Source organism: Centroberyx affinis, unplaced genomic scaffold (genome assembly GCF_046629955.1).
Source record: "Centroberyx affinis isolate AG114_WGS23_722 - 3 ecotype Tasmania unplaced genomic scaffold, CSIRO-AGI_Caff_v1 ptg001285l_1, whole genome shotgun sequence".
Classification (NCBI taxonomy): Eukaryota; Metazoa; Chordata; class Actinopteri; order Beryciformes; family Berycidae; genus Centroberyx; species Centroberyx affinis.
Window position 1 is genome coordinate 128,334 of NW_027279791.1, and position 13,735 is coordinate 142,068.

A 13,735-nucleotide genomic window follows, 5' to 3' on the forward strand; every position below is an offset into this window, starting at 1 on the left:
CTCCAGGCATTGACATTTAATCAAACCCAAATCCCATTGTGCCTATTAACATATCAGGCTGATATGGGATGCTGTAAAAATCTCGAGTAGAGGAACCTGGAGCAGAACATTACCATAACTCTGCCTGTGTGATCTCTCTTTCTCTCTCTTCTCTCTCCCCCACCCACATGTATAAGTGCTTACCTGGCAAACGTCTAAGCGTGGGGAGGCATCTCTCTCTCTCTCTCTCTCTGTCTCTCTTTCAGTTCCGCTTATCTTTTTGGAATGTGTTAATTATTTAGCTGTTTGTGTGATTGTGAATGTTTGCCAAATAGCACTGTGAAAAAAACCTAAGCATCCTATGCAAAGGCATTTTCAATATTCCAGTCCATCAAAACTACCTAAAGTTTGTTTTCACCACAGCCACGACTGAATAAACAATTCAGTGTCTTTTGTAGGAATGCTTAATGCGCTAATGGATGTTGAGGTTTCTCTGCAAGCAGCTCAGTCTTCCCAATATTAATCATCATAGATGTGAAGGGACTTGGATACCTGATGCGGAACAGCTATGAAAAATGGTGAAGATTATGAGGTCAATACCTGATAAATTGCCATATTGGAGGAGAGTTCTCTTTTCTCCAGCTCAGCAGATATTGGTTGGTTTGCTCCTGACCTTGGCGAAGGTCTTGCTGCTCTTGAGTGAGTCTCTGCACATCTGACCCTCTTGGCAACCGTTCATGTATGTCAGGGCCATATGTTGGCTTCTGTGGGGACCTACATACTGTGCAGCCTCTCTACCTGAGACCAACTGAGGCCAAATTGCTTGTTGATCTTGCATCGCAGCAGGCAATTACTTCCAGTCTCTCTAAAAGTAGGACAGTTCTTGGTAATGACAGTCACAAGAACACAATATTTAGTCCAATGAAAAGGCATTGTTGCTGTCAGCATTGTTTTCTTAGAGAGAGGATGACAAGTCAGTGGGAATGGAACGGGGCCATGTTGTACAAAGAGGATTATGAAGACAAAACAACTTTGACAAGTCTGAAATTCGAGGACACTTCCAGAGAGATATGAAGACTATCAAAGTCAAGCTGTTTGTTGTTGAGAAGCAGCTTGCTTTTTTGTGTGCCCCTGTGAACGTGATGAACACAATGAAAAATACAGACACTGTGTTTTACCTCTGGACTCAAAAGCTGACACTTGACAGAATAGCAGTACTCAAAGTGTCAATCATCTATGCTGCACTGAACAAAGCCCCCCTCTTTGCCAGCCATTGAGAGCTGAAGATATTTTCTTTCAGGGAAAAGCGAGAAATAAATAAATTAACATGAGCAATAGGATCATTGTGCGGAACTACAAAAGACAGGCCGGGTTGGGACACTGTTGTCCTCATTTATGAGAGGAAATCTGTTTTCTGATATTGCCAGCATTCATTTATGGCTCTTTCTTTATTGTTAGATAGAAAAGTGGACAATAAAAGTGCAGTGAGTGGGTATTTTTCCATAAATAGTTGTTTGATCTTCACTTGATCATACAGTCGTTTTTATGTAATTCTCTTACATAAGCCCTGCCTCTTCTCTACATTTTAATCAACATAAGTAATGGCAACCCCTCATATCAATATACCTGGGCCATCTGCTGTCTAATACCAAGGCTTTCACTCTCTGCAATTGCACAAACACAGCTACGCCTCTCACTACATCCCAATCAGGATTACAGGGTTTACAATCATTGGGCCTTGGCGGAGATGAAAAATTGTTTCTGTGTTTTTATTTTCAGTGCTTTTTGGTGGCTGATCTGCAGAGTTGTATCTACCAGAAGGCTGCAGGCAGTGGTTGTGTGTTTTGTGCAGTCTAGTTTGCTTACAATTCATTTGATTCTATAATAGTGTCTGGTTTTATTATATAACAAATCAAACAACATCAATTCAAGGCGGTCTAATAATGACAAAACAGGGTGCTTACAAGGCAATCTAAAATTGTATTTCCTTATTAATGGGCTGCCTGGTGAAAAATATGGAAATGATATTCATACTGAGACAGGTAATAACCAAAAGGCAAGGTACAAAGTGTGATGCAAATTAGTCTAAACACTAAACTATGTTATGCATTTGCATATTTGCATTATTTTCTTGGAACCTGTTTGTAGGGAAAAATAAGGGTATTCAGAATTTGAATAATCAGTTCAGTTTTCTGAAGTTATATCAAACTGTAATTGAATGATCAGGTAATCAGCTTTGTCATATTGAGTGTTACAGTGTGTGGACAGTGCACCACATAACACTTTCTCTGTGTGCTTATGTATTATAATGTTAATGATCAGAAACATGAATGAAAACAGATGTGCCCACTCTAAATATAGTCCTCATGGCCTCTGTTGTTTGAATTGAAACATGAAGCATTTCCCTACAAATAACTATAGCAACCCTATAATAAATTTTATAGGATACTATATAGAACACAACAAAACTTACAAATAATCTGCAACTATAGGTCAACAATTATACCACAGAAAATTCTATAGGCCTAGTAATACCATGGGAGATGGAAAAAAATACAATTTAGGAAAAGGTCACTATAAACTCACTATTGAGGACCACAGTCGTAATATAAGTGCCTATAAGAATATTATAGGAATATTATAGTGACAGCATATGGGATCTAAATAAATACAGTACGATAGGGTCACTATAAACTCTCCACTCAACATCACAAAAACACTATAGTCCCTATAGGAATATTATAGGACTATTATAGTGATTTTTCATTTGGGTATGGTGCAGATTACCGCTATCACTTCTTATGAGGTAAACAAACATTTAATGAATAAAGGATTTCTAAGTGTCATTAAGGTTTTTCAATCACAAGGACTAATAGGCTACTTCATGGGCTCTAATGAGCCCAGTTAAATTGTAGGATTCTTAGGCCAGTGGTTCCCAAAGTGGGGTCTGGGGACCATCAGGCAGGGGTCCTTGAAAATGAGGAATAGTTTAATGTCACTATAATTGAAACGAGTAGACTAGCACAGTGACAGGAGGACTGTTCAGATCATGGGGTTCACTCTCTGCACTGTTCTTGGATTCTATTAAATTAGATTAGATGAAACTTTAATGATTCCCGTGGGGAAACTGGGTCGTCATCGTTATCTCCCACCTACAGCAGTGTGGAGTTTTAGAATTATGTAAGTATAAATAACAACAAAACATATTTTAACAAGGGGGTTATTTGAGGGGAAAACTTGGGGTCCGTGGGCTAACGCGCATGTGCTTTGGCGGTGGTGGTCTTCTTTTCTTGATGTGAAAAAGTTTGGGAGCCCCTGATTTAAGATAGCCCCCCCCCCCCCCCCACCCCATTTTGGGGATGGTGTGGTCCAGGAAGCGCGCCTCTGCTCTCCTCTCCGCCTGAATCGAATCAGCTGACGAATGGTATCTCCCTCTACTCCCGGATGGAACGCGCCGCTGAAGCCGGGCAGCCCGAGCGCTGACACTGGAGCAGGTTGCCCAACGGTCGCTCTCCCCGTGCTGGATGTCGGACCGAGCCCCTAGTTAGCTAAAGCAGAGACTTCGCCAGCCGAAAAGGAGGTTACTTTTTCCCGGACGGGAAGCTACCCCCCCCCCGCTTCCCTTACCATGGCTTCCAACTTCAACGACATAGTGAAACAGGGATACGTGAGGATACGGAGTAAGAAACTGGGGGTGAGTACTGTAGCACTTGCTGTCTAGCGCGGAGGAGGAGGTGGAGGAGGAGGAGGTGGAAGAGGGGGAGCTCTCCAGTTGTTTGCGGGCTTTCAGCATCAGGGGCGGCTGGATTAAGAAAGAGGCTTTAATTGCTCCATAGGCAGCTGTCCTGCTGTGAGCTCTTCAAGAGGAAAAACAGATTAGAGCAGCACGACCAGTTCTCCCATTGGCTAAGTTTCACATTGCACACTGTACCGAAACACTTAGCACATGCTGCGATATTGGTAAATTCAAGTTGTTTTGGCCACATCTAAGGTTTACTCCGCTGATAGGTTGCTGTCATGCGGCCGTTACTGTAAATCACATCCCCCTCTCTTTCAGTTTCCAGCCAGTAGCCTAACTTTATATCCTTTGTCAAAGTTTAAATTGAGTTTTCTGATCGTTTGAGGTTTCCATCATGGCATAATTCTTATGAAAAACAGCTATAGTAAATTTTAGACTGATACTCTGCATTTCATAGCAAAACTATAACTCCCTGTAGTGATGCTGTAGGCGATACAAAATACTATAAAGTGCGATAAGGCCACTAATAATCTCACTATTGACTACCACAGTCACTAAAAGTCCCTATAAAAAATATTATAGGAATATTGTAGTCATACCATAGAAAATTAAATACCATAAAGTCTGATAAGTTCACTATAAACTTACCTCTGAGCTCTATAAGTCCCTATAGGAATAATGTAGTGATTTTCCGTGAGGGTATGGTGCAAATGATATATGACAAACAAAATGAATTCATGGCATGGCAGTGTATCATTAAAAGTACATGGATTCTAGGGCAACATGGTAAATAGCAATGCTGGGCACCCCATTTATCACTACACCAAATTATCATTAGTCTCAGTCAGCACATCCTTACTGTACTTTCCTCCTGAACTCTCATTCAGCCTTGATGAATTATTCCCAGTATTGAAAAGTCTCATTGAAATCCCCCTGATTCGGACCGGTGACAGCTCTTCAACCCTTTCATAATGGATTGGCAATGAAATACAGCAAGGGGAACTATAGCTTGACTGCGTAAATTCAAATGAATGATATATATTCAATTATGAGCGCCTTATTGTCTGACTCATAAAGCCATCTGCTTTTGTTCATACTTCCAGCTCATTACACTGACAGGCTAACAGAGCGGGCACACTCCCTCTCCTCTGATGAGGTGTGATGATGGAGGCTAATGATGTCTGCCTCCTCATATCATCACCTGGCTTCATCAACACCACTCAACTGTTGTTTGGGGGTTTTGAATTATAAGGCTATCTTTGAGAGTAAACGTTGTTGAGTAAGTGAAACCTTTATTGCCCCTAAAGGAATTTGCATTGCGCAACACAAGCAAACCTGAAATAACAAATGAAAGCACAAGACTTTTGTTGTTGTTCACATGCAAATTGGCTTGCTCATATAAAGTTGGCTCGGTCTATTTACTTCCTTGCATATGCTATTAGCTAGATGCGTTCAGATGTAGAGAGAGAGAGGGAGTGTGTGTGTGTGCAGCCTATTACTTTGCTAAGCAAGCGAGGACACACACTGTGTTGGCTATGCTGGAGGTATGGATGCCTTATCTCTGCCAGCTCTAGATCTCATCCTGCTGTTTGTGGCGCTGGAGAAAAACAGTATGTTTGCTCGCCCACTCCCTCAGCCCTCCACTGCTCGCTGCCGTTTCATCATGGAGAAGCCATGCTGTGATGCCCTTGTGTTTGTGTCTGTCCAGCCCCTTAGGAAACATGTGATGGACTGTGGCCTCAGAGGACCCCAGTGTGGGTAGACAGAAGGTATTTTTCTGTCCGCACTAGGGTTAGGTATTGAAAACCAATTCCCATTCTGAATCAGTCCGAAAAAAAACAAACAACGGAACTGGCTTTAGTATCAGTATGCCAGAATCAACAGGCATAGGCTTCAGCAGGTCCCATTCCTCCTATTAGGCCTCTCATTTGATTACTTTTCTGTGGAAAGAAAAGTCATGGCCTGGTTTTAAGTGTTAAAGCTGAAAAGGAATATTTTTTGAAAGAGATCAAAATCCAGAATTGATAGAATCCAGACCATGCCCAAAGGGCTTGGTTGGGTGGATAGATACACACACGTGTGGGTATGGTGGAAAGATACACATGGCTGGGTGGAGTGGAATGATATACACAGTTGGGTAGAAATGTACTCTATGTTGATGTGAAAGGCAGCCATTCATTAACAACCAAAAACATGTTCTTTTTTACATCTTTGGTACCACAAACTAAACCTCTATTTTGCTTTTTTGTTGTTGTTGTTGACCTGTTGTGAACTGCACTCTATCCATTCTATCATGTTTGGCTGTCAGCCGACTGTAAAATGAGAAGTGATAGCTCAGTAATTTTCATGGCCGTAACGAGAGACTGGTGGCATTGTTAGACATTTACTCTTACCCCTCAACATCCTCATATATGTCATGTACATCTATAATCAGATAGACAGAGTCCAGTAGGATAATTAGACACACAGACCCAGACTCATATTCAGTAAGATGGACAAACAGACAGATCCACTGCCCTCTTTTTTCCATGTGATTCCTCTATACAAAGCCATAGAGGACAAATAGAGCTAAAACATAGACCTCTGTCTATCCTGTACAGTCACTGAATACTATGCAAGCTATACCTGCCTAGGTATACATGTGTTTGTAATAAGACCAGTATACTAAATTATAGGCTACGGGGCTGTAGGCCAGATAGGTCCTGGGTGTTTTCCTCTTTTTGTGATACTTATTTTATGTTTCTTTACTGTTTTAAAGGTCTCTCAAATATCACATATCAAGGCTTTGCATCACTGTTGACCTTTTAATACCTCCACCTTGGTCTTTGTTGTAATGGTATGCCATTTAAAATGTTTTATATATTTCTTTTTCTGATTATGAAATAGTACAGTTGAATAGTTCTCTATGCGGTATGAATTCAAGTGGCTACAACAACAGCTTTGGCCAAACGCATCAGCATCAGTCAATATGATTGGCTCATTTCCAAACCCCATCATGTGTGAAGGTTAGGCGCCATGCGGTCACGTCAGTATTCTGCCGAGTAGTCAAAATGACCAAGTGGGGCGCTCTCCCCGTTGGTCTGTTTGGTTTCCAGGGACAGTTGTTTTTTCTCCATTGACACGGATGGCAGCGATTTCCTGCATTAGCCAACTTCTTTGTCGCTTTGTTAGCTGAGAGGCAACGGTGTAGTGTTCTTGAATGCACAAGTAGTCTTTCTTTCCTTTTCTTTCTCACATTCTCCTCCTCTTCCTCACCTCTCCCCCCATTCTCTCACCTTTCCACGCTCCCACACCTCACCTGTGCTCCCCACAGTTCTCAGTGTCTCTCTCATCTCTCCTCCCTTTTTTATCTCTCTTCCTCTTTCTTCCCCTTTATCTGGCTATCTTCCTCACCTTATCCCTCTCTCTCACCTCTCTCTCCTTCACTGGTTTGCAGACAGCTGAGAGACTGAGCACAAAAGCATCCTATTCATCACCCCACACTGCACCCTCTCCATAACCCCTACAGGCTATTCCCCCTGACACACACACACACACACACACGCAAACACACACACACACACACACACACACATACACACATTCGCTTGGTCCAACATTGAAGAATTGGCACACACATGCACCGACAAACAAGTAAACAATCTGCTGCCAGAAAACAGTGTGTGGATTCTCAATTAATTCTAATCCTGTGGCTTTGTACCATAGACCATTATTTTACTATGTCAAGACAAACTGTAAATGCTTACCAGAGCCATAGATAGTAACATAGTATGGGAGGGCAGAAAACTAGTGAAGTGGCTCTGTATGGAAAAAATATTAATCTGGCAGTGTCTAAGGAGCAATAGTGTTGATGCAGGATATTGCTATTGTCCCTGTGGCCCTGTCTCCTTTTCAGTGAGGAACGGCTGATGCTATCAGTGGGACGGACTGTCTTGAAAAGCTGAAAAACATGACCTTTGAGAAATTTGTGTGTCAGTCTCAATCCAGGTACATGCTTCCCAGTTTTAGGTCGCCGTGGTAAATAGAAAAGGTCAGCTGTTGAATATTTTCCCTGTCTGTCTTACTGTTCTAGTGGTTTTAAAGCAAAACAAAAAAATATGAATGGTCTGTTCCTCCAGGTGAGTCTGTCTGCCAGTCAGTCCCTCCATTCACAAACATGTTGACACACCTCAAAGGAACTGTAGATCAGATGCTGGCTCAGAGACTGAGATATATTACTTTGAGGCAAAACAGAGATTTTGTTTTCAGTGCTCATTTCCCAACACATTAACATAAATGGACTAAACTATGCAGCTTTTCACCCACCTTACCTCCCAACCACCTACCTTACCCCCATCTAAAAAAGAGAGAATAAAAAACATTCAAAAACATTGTGTTTTGGAAAAAATACTCTCTGTTTGATGCTAAGCTTGTAGAGTGAAAATGCGTTACGCTGGACATTGATGAATACATTAACATTGACAGAGGCATAAAACAATTGCCGTCCCTCTGGTCATTAAATATAAAGTCAGAATGAAGAACTAGGTGCTCCTACTTTGCTTGACCCATTGACTTCCTCTTCCCATGTCTTTCTATTTCTTTCTGTTTCTTTCCATGAGCAGTTATTAACTTTTCTAGCTGTTCTGGTCCCCTTTTGTCTCTCCCAGGCATTTTTGACTCACAAGTGGGGATTTGTGTTCAGCGACCGGTGGCCTTTACATGGAGAGCATGTATTGTAATGGTGTGGGTATGTTCCCCCTTGTTGTTGGCGCACAACGACCCACAAAAGCACAGGCAAAGAAGTGGAGAACAATGTGTCTATTGTCCAAGATGGCACAGCCATTTAAGATGGGATCTTGCCCCTTCTGTGCACTCACTGTTAACAATGACAGGGCGTCCAGAATGGTGGACGTCAGGAGATTTTTCACTTGAGGAACTGTACTTGTCAGTGGAGCAGAGGAAAGACGCAGTCAGCTATAGTAGACTGTTGTCAACGGAGACTCACTGTCCTGACAATATGGGCTTTAGCTAACGAGACTAGGGTTGTGGAAAGAAATTGGTTGATGTGAATGAGCTAATCACTGGATTCTGACATCCACTGACCACAATGAGCTTTGTTCTCTACTCCTTCTCTCTGATTCCTCTGTTTTTACCATATGCCAAATAGATACAGAAACTGTAGCAGATAGAGGATGATATTTTTAATATGCCTAGTTTTGTTTACGATTTCAATTGTGCCTTGGGGGGCCATGTAGCCTAGTTTCGGTTCCTTTTGTGATAGATGTTGTTGGACACAGTGCATTAATTCACAAATATGCAGGGCTATACATCGTGTGGCCATTTCCTTTCGTTTTCATCAGCTTCCTCTATCAGACAAAGACCTGAAGACAAATTACCAGCTCTTATTGGCCCTGATGAATTGCATCTCTAGCAGGATATGGGAACAACAGCGCAACAGTCGTTATTCATGGTGAAAAATGTGCCACTATTATATAGTCCCTTTCATAAATAAATCTCTGCCCAGACCTCACTTGAACATTTCACATCATTGATCCCCGTTGTTCCTAATTATCAAAAAAGCTTTTTGTCGTGAACAGGGACAAATGTTGCTATTAGTAGTTAGCAATGTCTAAAACCCAATTGATTAAGTAATGCGCCATATAGTTTCTGGTGGCTCATAATGCCCCATTGTATCAATACTCACTCTTTTCTTGCCCTCACTCAACATCATGCTCTCATAATACCGGGCAGGACTCTGCTCTCCACCCCTGCCTCTTTTTCTCTGTTTTTCTCTTTCTCGCTGTCTGTCTCTCGCTCTCTGTCTCTCTGCCTGAAATCCTTTCACAAACACATGTTACACCAAGCCGGCGCTGTCCATAACAGCTTTGTGTGCCCAGTGTTTTCTGATGAGCTGCTTTGTAAAGTGCAAAGTTCACTAATCCCCATGGGGGAGAAGTCAGAGCTCAGTAGTGGGCCAAGCGACTCCCTGCCGTGGCTATTTAATCTTCCCAATCCCAGCAGACCCTACACCCTGATGCCACACTAGCCACTTAATTGGACGCCATAAAAATAAACACGTAGAAAAAACATCCACATTATTCAAACACTTTTCAACTTTTGTTCCATTTTTCTAATTCAGCTGGGGAGGAGGTGGGTCAGCAAAAGCAGCAAGACTCTCATGACAGCAGACAACAGCAGTGGAGTAGCAGTCTGCATGACAAACTAGACAGTGAATGAGTACCTGTCATTTAAAAGGCTTGACATTAGTGTATGATGATTGGTTCACTTGCAAATGCACGCGGCTGAGTTAGTCCAATCAGCTGAAGTCAGTTAAAGTTTCCTTCCTTGCTCTTTAGTTTAGTGGAAGAGCATTGGGGAGCTGGGCTGAGATCAAATGTATATTGAAGGCCAATTCTGTAGATAGGTCTATATATTGTACCGATTTTTTTCTTCATAAATGAATTATTTACCCTAACCAGAATTAATTTACTTTAGATTAGTATTCCCATAATTTTGTGCAGTTCAATCAATATTTATGAACATGAACAACACTCTCCCAAAGCTGGATACCACAGGGCCTAATCTGTGATGCCATCAAGAGATAAAACCTACAACTGCTCCTCTGACAATGAGTTGAGGACACACTGTTGACTCACAGACTGTTTGTTCAAGCTGTTAAATACAAATGAGTTTCATTTCGTAATGTTAACAGTTCTGAACAAAAAGTTCCCCATCTTCCTGTAAAATCACCCTGGGTGCTGTCACGGTGTTCGCGAAGTTGGCCTCATTCACTTTCACATGAGCAAGCCCAGAATATGTCTCTCAATGGTGTTATCAATAGAAGCTCACCTCTTTTGTCTAGTTTTGGTTAAGACTTTTTCAGTAACTAATAGTGAACTATTTTGGAATGGATTCTCCCTAAGAGCAAGGGGAAACTGTTGTGGTTGAAAATAGGCCTATGTTGGGGATACAAATACACTTCCAATATGGTCTATATAAATGAACAATAGTGCCATATTTTGACCATGCTCACCCTCATTCCCTTTATTATGTAAGGATTTTGAAAGCTGAATGTACTTTATTCCATACTCAAGACCATCTGATCCGCATATTTCACCTCCCACACCACGGCTCAGGTTTTACAGTTCTCTGTGGTATTTTTATATTGTGCAGATACACTGGAGATTCACCTATAAAACTCTGGGCCTAGAGGAATCTATCATAGCTCCATTAACACTGCTGCTTCATCCTCCTCTCCTCGCCTTCCTCCCCTCATTAATCAGCAGACCAGCCCTCAGGGCTCTACTCTGCAGCTAAGCTCTCTTTCATTCTATCTGTGTGCGTGTGCGTGCGTGTGTGTGTGTGTGTGTGTGTGTGTGTGTGTGTGTGTGTGTGTGTGTGTGTGTGTACAAGTGTGGTCATTGTGTTTATGCGTGTGTGCATACCTGTGTACATATTTGTATACATGCATGGGTATTATATGTATATGTGTAGGTGCATTTACATGCATGCGTGTGTGTGCACGTGTGTAAACATTTCTAATGTCAAGCAGTTTCCATTGTGTATGAATGTGTGCTGTGTCCTATATATCCATTACACTCAGTACTGAGAAACTGAGAAAAACTAGCTAAGAGACATCAGAGATCCCCAGAGACGAGTGTGTTCTTAGATTTTGCTGTCTGTGTGTATAGTCATCTTGATAACAGTCTGTTATCCCTCTCAAACTGTTCCCAAATTCAATTTAGTTATTTTGCGATCTAGAGAAATGGTATCAAATCAGGTCTTCAGAGCAGAGTTCTCATCGCTGACAATCACATCTGTAGTACAGTGTAAAAAAAGAGCGGATGAAGTTATTCTTAGAAAAAAATCCCACCTAGCTTTTATGTCTGAATCACGATCTATAATGAGTTCTTCTCCCGCCGTTACCTTTCATCAGCCTGCTTGCCAAGCACATAGGGTACAGTAAGCCAAAGATAGCCTCAGCTGTGCGTGTATGTCTGTGTGTGTATGAGGGGGGTTGTCTTTGTGTCTGTGTGTTCTTAATTTGCTCTACATGGTGCATAGGTAAACATGATTAAGGCCTTGCAAAGACAAAAAATATTACACCTGATCAGCTTGAAATGCAAGCAAATAGCCTTGTTGACTAATGTAAATTTGCCCAAGCCGTTGACCAGACGATGCTTTTTTGTGGCGCAAATTGTTAGGTCTTTTATTATTAATGTATCGTTTTTTGTTTTTTTAAAAATATTTTTTAGGCATTTTTATGCTTTATTAGATAGAGACAATGTGAAAGATAGACAGGAAAGTATGGGAGAGAGAGAGGGGAGGACATGCAGCAAATGACCGCGGGCTGGATTCGAACCCGGGTCGCCGCGGGAAGGACCAAGCCCCACATGGTACGCGCTCCATTCAGTGAGCCACCGGGGTGCCCCATTATTAACGTATTGTTAATAAAACGTTGACCTTGGAGTTTTCTGTAAGTGGGAAAAAAAAGCAGACAGCTCACGTCTCCCATCTGTGTGGGAGCTTTGTTTGTTTCTGTTTGTTTGGAGATGAGTTGTACACTCCACCTCTCCTTCCCTCCCACTTTCCTTCTCAGGGGAGTTCTTTTAATAGTAAGGAGGTGACAGTTTACCTCTCAGTGAGTACAGGGGTGACAGTTTGGTACCTGCCCGGTTGAGTACACTGATACGAAATGCTACAACGGACTCTGCTGCTTTTTAAATATGCACTCAATTCTAATGAGCCGAAACGACCTCAAGTGCGGGCCAGCCGCAATCTGATCCCCTTTCTATTAAACAGCTTTTAATATTTCCTCAAGAATTATTGTTCAGGGAATGAATTTTGGATAAGGTCTGCCAAGGGAAATGGAGCACACAATAGCAGCCTTGGCAGTGGCACTTTGAGCGAATCATTTAAAGGTCATAATGGAGAAAATAATGACTCTAACAGTCATAAAACAATGGCAAACATGGAGTTATTGGACAAAGTTTTGGACTGAAATATATGTATATTACAGAAGAAAGTGGAGCTAATACGGCAAACTTTTGACCCAGGAATCCTTTTGGTAGCCTATTTTGTATGCAAGCAGACTAGGACTTTGCTAATTTAACAAAAGGCAGTTTGAGAATCGGAGCAGGATTCAGCATTGAGGTCGACATTAGCTGCTGTTAAAAACCCTGTTCTGCCGACTCCCTCCCCCTCCCTCCCCCTCTCCATCCCCTCCTATGTTCCCAGTTGTTCACTCTCATTTCAGAGAAATGTCTGTTGGGCGAAGTGATAATTGCATTCCTCAATGACTTCATGCTGAGACACACAGTGACACTGAATCACAGCCCACTTATTCCAAGGGAGTGTGTTCTTTGGGAGGAAATGAGACAAAAACAATATGACAAACTCCATCGGACCCCATTCTTTGACATCAAAGTGCGCTACTATATTTCCCCCTTCGCACACACACACACACACGTGTTTATTCTCCAGTGTACAATTTTGATTTGCAGTCCAAATGTGGCTGAATCAGGTTAGTTCCAGCATGCACAAATCTCTGCTTTCTGGCTACGAGGGAATAGTCGTTGCAGACACAGAGCCCCCTGCTTTCCCAGCTAAACGTATCAGAGAAGCAGCCCAAACATCAGTGAGCAAGTACCTCTTTAGAATTAATCCTCAGGGAATGACTGAACCAATGCATGAGGATTACTGCTTTTAGGGCCTCTGATGATATTCAAATAGCAAACCCTTCACAAAGTGTCCTGAAAAACACTCATAATATCCCACTAAACATGCAAATATTTGCTGTAATACCACACAGTGGTCTGTGCCTCATTCAATTTCACAGTCTATATTGATATGATAATCAAGTGGTCAGCTAATGGTAATTAAGCTAGTCAATTGGTGGAGCTGGATCATGGTGTAGGTAGGGCTACCAAGAGCCTCTTTCATCCTCTTACTTTATGTTCTCTTCCCTTTGAGGCTGCAGTCGGTCACTTCTGAGGCACTCTGTTAGGTCTCCACATAACAGCCTTCACCTGTTGGCCT

At 42.0% G+C, this 13,735-nt stretch overlaps 1 protein-coding gene across 1 annotated transcript in view; it reads left to right on the forward strand.

Moving 5' to 3' along the window:
- Nucleotides 1–3,607: 3,607 nt before the first annotated feature.
- The window catches only part of dok6 (docking protein 6), a 41,598-nt gene continuing 31,470 nt past the window's right edge, over nucleotides 3,608–13,735 (forward strand). Inside the window, exon 1 of the mRNA XM_071525292.1 lies at nucleotides 3,608–3,673. Within this exon, the coding sequence (XP_071381393.1) occupies nucleotides 3,608–3,673 (66 nt within the window). The remainder of the gene's footprint in view (nucleotides 3,674–13,735) is intronic.